This window comes from Aspergillus niger (assembly GCF_000002855.4).
Source record: "Aspergillus niger supercontig An11".
In the NCBI taxonomy this organism is placed as follows: Eukaryota; Fungi; Ascomycota; class Eurotiomycetes; order Eurotiales; family Aspergillaceae; genus Aspergillus; species Aspergillus niger.
In genome coordinates this window covers 826474-840450 of record NT_166526.1, presented here as the reverse complement: position 1 = coordinate 840450, position 13977 = coordinate 826474, and the positions used below count along the sequence as shown (strand labels likewise).

General features: G+C 51.5%; 7 protein-coding genes across 7 annotated transcripts; 3 read left to right on the top strand and 4 right to left on the bottom strand.

The window, feature by feature from the left end:
* Positions 1-33: 33 nt before the first annotated feature.
* Positions 34-1007, bottom strand: An11g03380 (uncharacterized protein; the record flags this gene model as incomplete). Its single annotated transcript, XM_001394302.1, has 2 exons — positions 34-864; positions 933-1007. 2 exons carry the CDS (start codon positions 1005-1007, stop codon positions 34-36), a joined length of 906 nt encoding a protein of 301 aa, XP_001394339.1.
* Positions 1008-1185: 178 nt separating this feature from the next.
* An11g03370 (uncharacterized protein) lies at positions 1186-2178 on the top strand (the record flags this gene model as incomplete). The annotated part of the gene is made up of 5 exons (XM_059750176.1): positions 1186-1223; positions 1313-1408; positions 1464-1600; positions 1941-1987; positions 2077-2178. 5 exons carry the CDS (start codon positions 1186-1188, stop codon positions 2176-2178), a joined length of 420 nt encoding a protein of 139 aa, XP_059605464.1.
* Positions 2179-2704: 526 nt separating this feature from the next.
* Positions 2705-3064, bottom strand: An11g03360 (uncharacterized protein; the record flags this gene model as incomplete). The annotated part of the gene is made up of 3 exons (XM_059750175.1): positions 2705-2805; positions 2887-2919; positions 2995-3064. 3 exons carry the CDS (start codon positions 3062-3064, stop codon positions 2705-2707), a joined length of 204 nt encoding a protein of 67 aa, XP_059605463.1.
* A 359-nt stretch (positions 3065-3423) lies between these two features.
* Positions 3424-5499, top strand: An11g03350 (uncharacterized protein; the record flags this gene model as incomplete). Its single annotated transcript, XM_059750174.1, has 7 exons — positions 3424-3682; positions 3742-3878; positions 3935-4017; positions 4069-4178; positions 4229-4349; positions 4400-5379; positions 5432-5499. 7 exons carry the CDS (start codon positions 3424-3426, stop codon positions 5497-5499), a joined length of 1758 nt encoding a protein of 585 aa, XP_059605462.1.
* A 1017-nt stretch (positions 5500-6516) lies between these two features.
* On the top strand, positions 6517-8491 carry An11g03340 (acid alpha-amylase-Aspergillus niger; the record flags this gene model as incomplete). The annotated part of the gene is made up of 9 exons (XM_001394298.3): positions 6517-6684; positions 6734-6772; positions 6829-6944; positions 7004-7112; positions 7173-7401; positions 7454-7616; positions 7666-7812; positions 7867-8107; positions 8186-8491. 9 exons carry the CDS (start codon positions 6517-6519, stop codon positions 8489-8491), a joined length of 1518 nt encoding a protein of 505 aa, XP_001394335.1.
* Positions 8492-9069: 578 nt separating this feature from the next.
* Positions 9070-12311, bottom strand: An11g03330 (uncharacterized protein; the record flags this gene model as incomplete). The annotated part of the gene is made up of 3 exons (XM_001394297.1): positions 9070-11711; positions 11759-12185; positions 12249-12311. 3 exons carry the CDS (start codon positions 12309-12311, stop codon positions 9070-9072), a joined length of 3132 nt encoding a protein of 1043 aa, XP_001394334.1.
* Positions 12312-13495: 1184 nt separating this feature from the next.
* Positions 13496-13585, bottom strand: An11g03320 (uncharacterized protein; the record flags this gene model as incomplete). Its single annotated transcript, XM_059750172.1, has 1 exon — positions 13496-13585. One exon carries the CDS (start codon positions 13583-13585, stop codon positions 13496-13498), a length of 90 nt encoding a protein of 29 aa, XP_059605461.1.
* Between the last annotated feature and the right edge of the window lie 392 nt (positions 13586-13977).

Sequence of the window (13977 nt, the reverse complement as noted above, 5' to 3'; positions counted from 1 at the left end):
AGTTATGTACGCCATCTCCTAAGAAGTGGTTGTCTAAGCCTCAGACTTGTCGAGGATCCAGGTAGCCATATCCTCCGCATATATCGGGTAAGTCTCGGGCAGGTCGGCATGTAAAACGTGACTCCATCCATCGTAGGACTTGTGCATCTTCGCTGTTTCAGGGAACCGAGCCGTCTCCCGCTCAAACCATCTCTTACTCGCATCGTAACTGGTACAGTTATCCCCGGTTCCGTGGGCCAGGAAGACCGACTGCACTCCATCAACAAGGTTCAACTTGCCCTCATCCAGCGCCATCATACGATCTAGCATGTTGGCAAACATCTCCAGCGTTCCCGTGGCATGGTTCAACTGGTCCTCTTTGAGGCTCTTTTGCACTGCGGGATCACGCACCAGCGTCTCCACCCGCATTTTCTGCACGAGCTGGAAGCGGGGGAGAAGCTTGCCTGCCAGCCGACCCACGAATACAGTGACCCAGCTAGGAGTCTGCTCGGGAGTGAGCCCCATCAACGGAGCTGAGAGCATAATCCCGCGGAGGGAGGACACAAGCGGCTGATACTCCTTGGTCGAGGCGAGAGTAGCCACCATTCCACCACCCATGGAGTGACCGTTGATAAACAAGGGGAGCTCAGGGAAGACGTTGGTCTGCTGGTCCTTGATGAAGGCGGCCATATCGGCCAGGACCAAGGAGGTTGGCCCTGTGTTTCCCCGGTCGGACTTTGCCGGGGCCGATCGGCCCCAGCCACGCTCGTCGATACCAGAGCAGTAGATACCACGGCGTGCTAGTAACGGAAAGAAGTTATTGTAGCTGTTGATATGATCGCTGAAACCATGAAAGTGTACTAGTTTGGCCTTGGGAGCAGCGGGCTGGTGAAGAGGTTAGGATGTCGGTGGATTACTGTGATGATTGACATGTGATTTGAGGGTGTTCTTACCGACCAGGTCTTCTGGTAAAGGACGGTTCCGTCCGCGAGTTTAAACTCGCTCTCTGTTATCGTGATGTCTGCCATTTTACAATGAGAGGCAGAATTGAGACAGGATGGGAAAGTCGATGAAATTCAAGTTGGTGCAATGAAGGAAAGTCGCATGAACTCGATAGTTGCAAGGTTGAAGAAAGACCTCGGCTGACTTATTGGGGGTGAAAGGAAAAAGGCAGAGATCGACGCGCGAGCACAGACACCGCCAAGAATGGCATCTGGTCGCCTGAGGCGTCCACCCTCCACGCCGTCCATTGTTTTTGCCAGTCATTTCAAGACGCTGCATAGCAACTTTACTAAATCCCGAGCAGATGACACTCCCATGAGGTCATTAGCAGGCTAATCTGCTACCCTGTGTTAGCGGGGACTGGCCATACTGGCTATAACACTGTCTACAGCGTCAGCACCCAATGTGACAAGCTGGCGGGTACTCGGTGGGTCAACTCCGTACGCAAGAACCATTTCTGAGATCCATCTGATAAGGGACAGAGCTCACAGAGCATCTGGGCATGGCCTTGGGCGTAAGCATTTGCCACAGAGATTTCTTAGAGAAGTCTCTGATGTGGTTCTGAGGGGATCGACTCAGCTCCCTCCATCTTTGTCTCAGACGCTGCAACCAACCGCTCGTGGATCCCGCTATCCGATAAATCTAGGGGCTACTCTTCAACAATTCCCATAATTTCCAAGATCCTCGGCTTAATTAACAAGCCATCTACATTACTATCCAAATTTCAGTGCCCCTGCCCATCAGCATCAACGAAATGATATCCTGAAACTCTTTCTCACTCCGGAAGGGACCGTATATCGCATACATACTACGATACGTCCATTCTCCCCCATGAATTGCGAGCATAGAGCGTTGCGCTTAATCCGCTTTGTCTGGTGAGGCTTCCTATAAGTCCATCGAGTATCATGACTCATGAGTATCCATGGAGAGATAAGGTTTCTCCTTCTGAAACAGACGAGGGGAAGATCAACGGCCTGGCCAAGACGGGATTCCGGTAGACGATCCAGTTAATATAGTGCAGACTAACTCGGCATTATCAGTCCTTCACTTATGATGATTTATCGTTGAAGACAGAATAAGGTTTGAAGCCTGCAGTTGAAAGGAGCTCCGCAAAAAGCCGAGCGTCTTTCATTTGAGCTCTGGGTGGGGTGCAAAGAGGACCAGTTGGAATGTCGTAGGCGACTCGGTCGGAATTGAAGTATCAATAGTGTATCATGTAAAGTAGACGGTCAATCAATCATCTTCTACTCGAGTTCTGAACAATGTTGCGAGTTTGGGTGGACACAATTGCTGGGTCACACAGAATCATGCCTAGCGGGCCTTCTATAGTTTATCATGATTGAGTGAATCTAGCGACAAAAGCAAATGATGACTGTTTAAGGTGGTACGAGAATGCACATATAAGCTATATGTTCTACATTATTGTTTTCCAGATGTCCAAAGAAGGGGGGGACAAACTAGAGGAGAAAGAGGGGAGAACCAAATGAAAGAAACATACGGCGAAATAATGGGAGCTCTTCCTAACCCTTCCATATCCCTGAGACGGAGTCATAGCAGAATGTCAGACTAAATTGATGTGACAGTCCATGTTACGCTGAAGCTTGACAGGTCTGGTTCCATAAAGTCTTGTCTTGGTATAGATACAGTTACAACTTAGATGGAACGAGAATATGATAGCAGAATTCACAAAGTTATGGCGGAATGTTATGCTGATGATTTGAGCTCATACGGAAGGCTTGCTGGCAGTACCAAACGGATGCACGTGACCAGAGTGGAATGTCGCCATCGGTCGCACCTCCATCTGTTTCACCGGCTTTGAAATGACTTGTCCCTTCTCTCATTGAATCTCATTGAAGCTTATAACCTTGTTTTGACATGCTCCAAGGTTGAGTTGGAATGACTTACAGCCGAATGTCGGGTGTCCCTGACGGCCAGGCGCTAAGGCCACCCACCCACCATGGGTTCGCCATCGGGAGCAGCCATGGCGTGCTGCTCCACTTCAATGAGCTCAACTTTGGTTCTTCCACCACATCATTTGCGCTTCTGCCTCTTCCCCTATTATAGCCCAAGCTGGTTGACCCATCCGTGCACTCGCTTTTCCCTATGGAGTTTAGCAGCCCTCGATCGTATATCTGCCCCCGATGGTGTCATCGCTTATTCTCTGAGTGACACTTTCAGCAGCCAATACTGATGCTTCGAATTCGCTCCACGAGGGGCCAGATTCCCCAGATAAGCGGAAATATCGGAATGGATGACTGCGTGGACAGATTAATTCTTTTCCCCGTAGCCGAAGCAGGGTCCGGGAAAAAAAGAAAACATATCAGCTCCTGCTGCCCGTAACTCTATCTCTCACCGAACTTCCATGCCGCAGACGCAAGGTTCCAATCCCCGGCTTTGTGACGTCCTCAACACCCCTCGAACAAGCCAGAGACCCCGAATATAATGGCCGTCACAGCTTCTGGTCCGGATCCGCTGGACACGAATGTCGATGAAAGAACACCCCTGAATTCTTCGGCGCAGCATGCGACTCCCAGCGCAAACACGCCGGACTACAGCAGCATAACAAAAGGGCTCACTAGCGACGTGCACAGCAGCCACGGTAGCGATGAGGAACGGCCGTTGATCAGTCCACCTGAGTTGCCTGGTAACGATGTGAAGGCTTTAACCAGTATAAGTACCGTTATTGGCGTGTTGTTGCTGGGTATGTCCCGTTTGCTGTCTTATTGCCCTCGTTTCTCAGCCAGACTGACAATCTTCAAGGCGAGTTCATCTCCAACGCAGACACAACACTAGTCATGGCGGCAACAGGCAGAATATCTTCCGAATTCAATCGACTGCGCGATGCAAGTTGGCTAGCAACGGCGTACACCTTGGGATTATGCGCTGCTCAACCGATGGTCAGCTATCAAACAATATCTGGGAAGATCGGGCTATACTGACGGTGACATTATAGTACGGCAAGCTGAGTGACATCTACGGTCGCAAGCCACTGCTTCTGTGGGCATATGTTTTCTTTGGCGTGGGATGCATTATCAGGTAGATACTCCCTTTTTTTTTATACGCTGGTTTGCTGGTTCGTGCTGACAGCTGTTTCCCTAGCGGTATTGGCCGAGACATGGCGACTGTCATATTGGGGCGTGCAATCAGCGGAATTGGGGGTGCTGGAACAATGGCGATGGGCTCTATCATTATCACAGGTAGGCTAGCAGCTTATCAGGTTGAAAGAACTGTCACTGAACTTAGGCAGATATTGTTCCCCGTCGAGATGTCGCCCATTGGCGGGCGTACATTAACATCGCGATGACTCTGGGTCGTAGCGCAGGAGGCCCAATCGGCGGATGGCTAACCGATACAATCGGATGGAGATGGTATGCTTTGCGCCTTTGTGACCCGCTTCTCTCACTAACTTATGGCCAAGGTCGTTTATTATCCAGGGCCCCTTAGCCGCTGTGGCAGCTTTGTTGGTGATATGGAAGCTCAAACTCGCCAATCCAGTCACTGAGAAGAGCATCCGCCGTGTCGACTTTCTCGGAACGTTCCTCCTGGCCGTCGGTATTGTTACAATTACCGTTATCATGGACCAAGCAGGGCAGTCCTTCGCATGGGCATCATTGTCAACAGCAATCCTCGCAACTCTCAGTCTATCAGCATTCGTCGCCTTCGTTCTTGTTGAACTCTACGTAGCCCCTGAACCGATTTTCGAACTCCGCATGTTGCGGAAGCCGAATGTGACGCCCAGTTACCTGATCGGATCGCTGCAGATCACCGCCCAAGTTGGAATGATGTTCTCCGTGCCGCTATATTTTCAGGTGACATCGAAAGCCTCTGCCACCGTAGCTGGAGGGCACCTGGTTCCTGCAGTGATCGGAAACACGCTTGGCGGCTTAATCGCGGGAGCCTTTATCCGTCGCACCGGCCAATTCAAGGTCCTCTTGATCCTTGCCGGTCTCGTTGCGTCCGTCGCCTATCTACTCCTCATCCTTCGCTGGAACGGTCATACTGGATTCTGGGAGTCCTTGTACATTATTCCCGGTGGTATGGGTACTGGTTTCTGCTCTGCAGCTGCTTTTGTCAGTATGACGGCGTTTTTGATGCCGCAGGAAGTGGCCATGGCAACAGGAGGTTACTTCCTATTATTCAGCTTCGCCATGACGGCCGGTGTGACTGTCACTAACAGTCTGCTGGGGACGGTTTTCAAGCGCCAGATGGAACAGCACCTGACGGGTCCAGGAGCCAAGAAGGTTGGTATCCCCGCACCTTTGCTGCGTCACTTACTAACAGATTTTTTGAAGATCATCGAGCGCGCGCTATCCGACACGAGCTATATCAACGGTTTGCAGGGTCATGTCCGGGATGTAGTGGTACAAGGATATGTGACTGGTCTCCGCTACACTTACTGTAAGTCGTTTGGATCATGCATCCACCATCCACCTTATTAACTTGGTGCCAGTGTTTTCCCTCATTCTTTCGCTTCTTGGATCGGTCCTCGCTTGGACTGTACGAAAACACCAACTATGAGGAACCAGTACGGCAGCTGATAGTATCCGAAAGCTGCAAATTGCTTCATCGAGGCTGGCATTCGATAGAAGAAAGAATTATAGACAACTAGTCTTGCAATATGACAATTCTCTTTGATTAATAAATGAAAGCACGCATGTATCAGCCTAATAGCCGAGTGGCGGGCATCTCTGGCGGCCTCCCGAGCAGCGTGGAATGCGTCCAAGATCCCGTCCGCGGGTCGTCCTTCGGTCGGAATGATGACTGGAGCAGCAGACGATGTCCTGAGCTGAATGCATGTGATATTCACATTCCAGGGAGAATTGTCGGCTATTTAGAACCCTCTCGGCTTAAAAGCCCTATTAGACTATGGGTGCGCTCAAGCCACTAGCCAGGATATCCCGCTGAACGCTCCATCACCTTGCAGCTGAAGTGCAACATGGGACGGGCTTTAACTTTTCGTAGATATAAGTTTAATTTATCCTCTCCACACCCATAGGGTCGTATGGTGTCAACCGGTGTAGTCTGCAGGATTTCATCTCGCTTCGCCAAGCGAGGCGCCCTAACGGGCAGCCTGCAGCTTACCCTGTTAACCCCGGCTCACCACCCCCCGAGCAATCCGTCGCGTCCTCCACGAGTCATAACAAGGTTCGGGCGTTGTTTCTTACCCCCACTATCAGGCGTATTCAGTTAACAGTCAGTAGTCCCGTGTCGGAGATTTGTTGTTCTGCAACAATTAAAGGGGACCAGGGTTAAATCCTGGCCCCCGAACTGATCGGAGTTTCGGCCAATGAGAGATGTTGTATACCCCCGTTCCTGGCAGATGGATTAATTGCCGGCTCCATTTGGCATCCATCAAGCATCATACGGGATTAGAAGGGTAGTTCGTGGGTTGATCTGCCGTGCAAGGTGCTCAAGGCTCTGGAGTCATGCTGAACGCAAATATTTAAGAATCGTCGTCAGGGACAGCGTTCTCTGGATAGTCAAGCTGTGCTTGGGACGCTGTTCTGTCGCTTTGTCAAAACATAATTCGCAGCGATGAGATTATCGACTTCGAGTCTCTTCCTTTCCGTGTCTCTGCTGGGGAAGCTGGCCCTCGGGCTGTCGGCTGCAGAATGGCGCACTCAGTCGATTTACTTCCTATTGACGGATCGGTTCGGTAGGACGGACAATTCGACGACAGCTACATGCGATACGGGTGACCAAGTACGTTGGTATTGCAGGACTTCCATCATTCATCTACTGACTTGAATAGATCTATTGTGGTGGCAGTTGGCAAGGAATCATCAACCATGTTTGTGATCACTTCATACTATCCGCTGTGCGCGTGTCTGACTTTATTTGCTGCAGCTGGATTATATCCAGGGCATGGGATTCACGGCCATCTGGATCTCGCCTATCACTGAACAGCTGCCCCAGGATACTGCTGATGGTGAAGCTTACCATGGATATTGGCAGCAGAAGATGTATGCGCTCCTCCTTCCCATATCGTAGGCTTACTCTCAGGCGGCGACTGACTTGACAGATACGACGTGAACTCCAACTTCGGCACTGCAGATGACCTCAAGTCCCTCTCAGATGCGCTTCATGCCCGCGGAATGTACCTCATGGTGGACGTCGTCCCTAACCACATGGTAAGTGCTGCTTCAGCATCCTTATCAGTGAACTCCAAGTGCCAACGCTAACTGTACCAGGGCTACGCCGGCAACGGCAACGATGTAGACTACAGCGTCTTCGACCCCTTCGATTCCTCCTCCTACTTCCACCCATACTGCCTGATCACAGATTGGGACAACTTGACCATGGTCCAAGATTGTTGGGAGGGTGACACCATCGTATCTCTGCCAGACCTAAACACCACCGAAACTGCCGTGAGAACAATCTGGTATGACTGGGTAGCCGACCTGGTATCCAATTATTCAGGTGCGAATTCCAACCCAATTTAAAATAACCATATACTAAGTGAAATCACCAGTCGACGGACTCCGCATCGACAGTGTCCTCGAAGTCGAACCAGACTTCTTCCCGGGCTACCAGGAAGCAGCAGGTGTCTACTGCGTCGGCGAAGTCGACAACGGCAACCCTGCCCTCGACTGCCCATACCAGAAGGTCCTGGACGGCGTCCTCAACTATCCGATGTACATCCCCCTATACATTGTTCATTAGATCTTCGCTAACTCCAACCAGCTACTGGCAACTCCTCTACGCCTTCGAATCCTCCAGCGGCAGCATCAGCAACCTCTACAACATGATCAAATCCGTCGCAAGCGACTGCTCCGATCCGACACTACTCGGCAACTTCATCGAAAACCACGACAATCCCCGTTTCGCCTCGTATGTCCCACCCCCTCCCCTCCCTACAATCACACTCACTAATACATCTAACAGCTACACCTCCGACTACTCGCAAGCCAAAAACGTCCTCAGCTACATCTTCCTCTCCGACGGCATCCCCATCGTCTACGCCGGCGAAGAACAGCACTACTCCGGCGGCAAGGTGCCCTACAACCGCGAAGCGACCTGGCTTTCAGGCTACGACACCTCCGCAGAGCTGTACACCTGGATAGCCACCACGAACGCGATCCGCAAACTAGCCATCTCAGCTGACTCGGCCTACATTACCTACGCGGTTCGTCCTTCCCTCCCACCCTTTACCCCCCACCCTACAAACATCCCACATACTAACAACATTTCAATAATGAAATAGAATGATGCATTCTACACTGACAGCAACACCATCGCAATGCGCAAAGGCACCTCAGGGAGCCAAGTCATCACCGTCCTCTCCAACAAAGGCTCCTCAGGAAGCAGCTACACCCTGACCCTCAGCGGAAGCGGCTACACATCCGGCACGAAGCTGATCGAAGCGTACACATGCACATCCGTGACCGTGGACTCGAGCGGCGATATTCCCGTGCCGATGGCGTCGGGATTACCGAGAGTTCTTCTGCCCGCGTCCGTCGTCGATAGCTCTTCGCTCTGTGGCGGGAGCGGAAGATTATACGTCGAGTAATCCGGAGTGGTCGGTTACTGTGACGTTGCCGGTGGGGACCACTTTCGAGTATAAGTTTATTAAGGTGGAGTCGGATGGGACTGTTACTTGGGAAAGTGATTCGAATCGGGAGTATACGGTGCCGGAGTGTGGGAGTGGGGAGACGGTGGTTGATACTTGGAGGTAGATGATCTGAGATTTCTAAGTGTGATGAGGGTGGTTTTGGTGTATGTAGTTTGGCCTTTGGTAGTGTTGGGTTGGGTTGGGTTAATAATTATGTTATTGTTTTTGGTGCTTGTGACCATGGATTTGAAGTGAAAATTTGTAGGGGCTACGGAAGTGTATTGTGGACATGTGAGTAAATTCATCTGGGTATGTACAAAGTGGGTTAGCCAGTGGGCTTGAAGAAAAGTCTCCTGGGTCTCTGGTTTGAGTACCCATGTTAAGATCAAGCATAAAAACATGAAATATTGGGAAAACAAAGGGTATTTAACAACTCGTGAGCATTAGCTCCTGGGTAGAATGCAATCATAACAGAAAGTACAGCCAGCGCTGTGTCATAAAGAAGTCCAGTTGGGAAACGAAAGACTAGAATCAAACTAAAAGTAATCCGGCCGATATGGCTTCACGTGCGAAGTCTCGCCTTGAGGGGACATTGTCCTTGCAGGTGATTGACCATTGCGTTCATATGGCGCGATGTTTGGTAGTGTGGGTGTAGCCGGTGACCTCACGGAAGGACTAAAGGCCACATACCCTTCTGAGTGCCTCTTCTCTTCGTGGTCGGAACTCTCGAATGGGTTTTTGACAGTTGCACTCGTTTGGTTGTGGTCATTTGAAGGTCTGCGTTCGGTCTCTGTTCGCGCAGGCGAGCTGACTGAGGGATTGAAAGCTGCATAGCCATCGTTGGCATGCGTTAATTCGCCAAAGCTCAGCGGCGAAACAGGCCTGACCTCTAATCCATGCATCTGCTCTGCACTCGATTGTTCGTGGTGTCCTTGCGAAGAAAGAGAAGCCTTGGACTCGGATGACTTTCTGGACGAGGTGGTAGGATCATCATGATTGTAATGAGACTGTAGCACATCATGCGAATCATTCGACACACGGTGTCTGCCCAAGTTGACGTCAGCATCGGTATGCATTTCGGTATGGTCCTCATGGTTCTCAGCATGTCCCTCCAGAGGGGACTCATTTCCAGCGGAAGGATTATAAGCAACATAATTGTCATGTGGCTGCGACCTTTCGTGAGACTCCGAGTTTGATCTCACTGTGGACTCATGGGCGATATGCGGCTCATCATGATCTTCGAATGGAGAGAAATGGTTGAAGTCGGAGGACACGGGTGATTTAGCAGCAGGGTTGAATGCAACATAGCCAGTCTCGCGCTCTTCATGTGAGCTATATGAGTCATGTGGCCTGTCATGGTCCAGAGGCTCCGGATGCTCATGGCTAGATTCATCGTGTGCCGAAATCGCGTCACTAGCAAAGGGCGAGGTTGACACATTGGCTGCAGGACTGAACGCCACATAACCACTCTCAGGCTCTTCATGTGAGTTATAGGAGCTGTGCGGCATATCATAGTCCTGAGGTTCACGATGCTCATGGCTGGATTCATCGTGTGCCGAAATAGCGTGACTAGCAAAAGGCGAGGGCGAAGCATTGGTTGCCGGACTGAACGCCACATAGCCGTCCCCATTGGCTGAACTGACTGGTGACAACGTCCTACCCATGGCGTCGGCCGGGCCAGCGGCTTGGTGAGAGTGAAGACCATTAGAAGTAGCTGGACTGAACGATCGCAGCGGGTATTCGTTTTCTTGAGCTGGATAAGGGGCTGCGCCATGCTGGCTGAAAGGTGAGAATGTTCGGGGTGCTGCTCTATCACCAGGGAAGGCAGACGCTGGAGTCAAAGAACGAGTGTTTGGATCAATTGCCGGACTGTATGAACGGAAAGGAGTGCTAGATGGAGGGCCATAAGAATCGTAATGAGGCTGATATGTTTCAAATGGCCCGTAGCCTTCGCTAGGACCTCGTGATTCGGGGACCGTTGGCCCATACCCAGGAGCTGGTGTAAAATTGGAACGCGACACGGGTGTTTGGTTGCGCAGAATTTGCGGTGCCGGCGAGGCGTGATCAATCTGGCTGTAACCTGGGCCTGGGGTGTAGTTTGAGACAGGTGTTTGTGTTCGTGGCATTTGTGGCGCTGGCGACGCTCTGTCAGTCGGCCCATATCCAGGCGCCGAAGGTGTGGGCGTAAACCCTTGCCGTGATACTGGAGTCTGCAAACGCGGTACAGGTCCCGGCTGCTGACCGGGCAGACGAGGCGCTGGTGTGAAGTCTGAACGCGACATTGGTGTCTGGGTACGCGGCATAGATGGCGCCGGTGATGACCGCTCCATTGGACTATTGTATCCCGCTAGTGGAGGCGCTTGGTTGAAATGTTGTGGCATCCTTGGGGTTTGTGAGCGTGGCATCGGGGCAGGCCCTTGCTTCGGGAGTGGTGGCACTGGTGGCACTGGTGGCGCCGGCGTACCGTGCCGATCCAGTGGGCTGTATCCTGAGACAGCAGTGCTTCCAGACAACGAAGCCGCATCAGAATATGCTGAAGATTCAGTCATGGTTCGGCTCAAAGCAGGCTTATCATGGAATGCGCCAACATCTGGCAAGGTAGGCTTGCGATCCGGAGCAGCTGTCCCAGGACGAGAAGAGTAAGCCGGGAGAGTAGTTTGCGTCGTAGTGCGCGAGATCGTGGTGACAATAGGTGTCTTATCGTCATCACCGGCTCCGAGTGAGGGCAAAGTCGGCCGTTTGTCTAGACCCATGTTTGGATTGGTAGGTTTCCGATCTTGCAAGGCCACGCCTTTAGCCAAGGCTTTGTTGACCTTCCTCCGGACAATACGGGTGAGCCGAGTGTTGATCTTCCGTTTGCAATATGCCTTCAATGACCCATCCTCGGAGGGGATATGGTGGAAAAGAAAGATAAGGTAGAGTACGATAGCCAAGATCAATTTGAGCATTGACAAGACCCAAATGACCAAGGTAAATAGCATACCGATCAGGACGACAGCACGTTCAGTGTTATCCTCCGCCAGCATCTTGATGTTGTAAAATAATTGCGAGGCTGTGGACCCGCCCTCGTCGGTGGTGTTGCTGCCTCCAGGAAGAAGGTCCATCTGCATCACTGAGTATAGGGTGATGGCGTTAACGACTTGTCGTGGGCCGTCGGCAAAAAGGGTGCTCAGCCAAGCTAGATCGGTCAACATGTGTTTGCAATAAGAGCAGTGGTGAACTCACATTCAAAAGCAAAGTATGCGAAGAGGGCAACGTATTCAGCGCCCTTCTTACTTTTGGTGAGCTCGCCGAACACGAGGAATCGCCTCCACCCGCGACCATTGCTTCCCATTCGGATACTTTGGACGCGCACAGCGAGAGAGTCGAGGTAGCTCTGAGCGATACTCCCGGAGCGAATCGCACGAATGGCGCGCATCCATCGGTAGATCAAGAGGGCGAAAGAGATGATGATACAAACGGCGAAGATCCATCGCGATATTTTAAAAGGAATTGCAGGCTCGATTTGGCCCGCCCATCGGGAAAAGGCAAGAAGATTGACGGCGGTAAAAGTGTCGACTCCGTAGACGGCTATCGAGATGATAAGGAAGACGTAGAGAAAGAAGTATGAGAACGGCGATAGACAGGACTCTGATTTGAAGTCATCGAGGTTCTGTAAACAGTCAGCGTCAACGGCATTCCCATGAACAAAATCAATTTCATGAACCGAGCTCACAATGTAGTCCCACTGTTCCTCCAAGGCCACGGGCCCTTTCTCCCTGTCTCCAGAGCAAAACATGCCGATAATCAATGCAGTGTCGCCAGTACACAATGAGAGAACGAAGGTGAAGGAGGATGAACTTCAATGGGAAAAAAGAGAGATACTTCGTCGGTCCAGCCGGGCGAAGTCGAGGTCGCAACGAGAGCGAAGGGTAATGAAAGTGAGAGTGAGAGGAGAAGCCAGGATCTCGAATTCGTTATGTACGAGACCGCGCCAAGAAAAGAGAGGAAGCGTCGGCAGTTCAGCCAGCGACTATCGACAACAATCACGCATAACCGCTGAGAGATTGCTGGTGTCCGAGGTCAAACGAAGGACCTGTCAATCATTGCGGATCCATTTCGAATAGCCATTGAATTGGTGTAAAAAGGTTATGGTGACGCTTGAACTGCGACGTTGGCGGCTAGCCTCAGTGGGTAGGGCGAACGTGCCAAGATAGGGGAAGGGAGGTCCTGGCGCGTGCCGCTGCGGTTGCAACAGCGATCGCAATTGCTGATAAGCACGGGAGAGGGAGAGAGAGAAAGAAAGAGAGAGAGAGAAAGAGACGAAATATCGGCCACAATGGGAATAAGGAAGGACGAAATAGTTGGGAGAAGAAACGAACGACTGTTCACACGAAAAAAGGCGAACCCCTTGAAGGCCGAAGCCGAGCAATCCACGCGAGAGAAAAGGAAGGCCCGCGGGATAGTATGATGATGGAGGGGGCTTGCATGGAAGAATGTGGAGCAATTGGTGGAATGAAGAACGGGGTCACCCATGGTTTGGTGGCTCCAGGTGAAACACGCACGGAGAGGAGGGAATGAAACAGCGCGGCGCTTGCTGAGAACTACTGGCCACTATTGAGTGTTAGTTCGGATCAATTTCCCCATCCATTGGTCATGGTCGCCCATGTCAGCCCAGGAGGGAAAGGTACTTACTCGCTGCGTGGATCTGATAGGATCCTGTCCCGAACGCAGGTGCCCAAATTAATGCCAGCCGGCCGTTGAAATGTGGTTCTTGACGGATGATGATATTGAGAAGTCGAAGTTGAAGATGATGAAAAGGGAAGAGATTCCGTTATCGCTGCCCGTCACGGACCTTCAACCCCAACCGACCCCGTGATCCACTTTTCGCTTCCTTTTGCTCCATAGTATGGATGATTGTTCATAGACGACTCACTCCCTCGATACGGAGTAGATAGCCATCTCACGAACACCTCCACCGATTTAAACTTCCAATTGCTCTGCCTTATGCTCTTTTTCTGGACGGTCGATCGTTCTCTGTGTCCCTGCCGATGATGATTGACATCCGATCATTGCGCCGCTGGTTTAGTAGTGGTAGTGGTAGTAGCCTGTATATAGCAGGCTGCCAGTATCCTGAGTTTTCTTGCCAGAATACTGGCGAGGCCGGTCGCAACTCGGAGTCCTTTGGGTTCAATTGTCATTAGCATCTTTCTCTCTTTTTCATATTTTTTTTTTTTTTTTTCTTCTTTTCTCTCTCTCTCCCCCTCTCCCCCTCTCCCACTCACTCACTCACTCACTCACTCTCACACAAGGGAAGCCGATTCGAAGATGATGGGGCCTGAAGGAACGTGGGCGCCAACGAGGCCCCAAAGACAGGCAACAGCGTCAACCGCCTCCGCCACGGCCACGACCGCGACCGAGGCCGGCGTTGGAGGAGGAAACCCGCAGCCTCTGGGTTTCCTCCT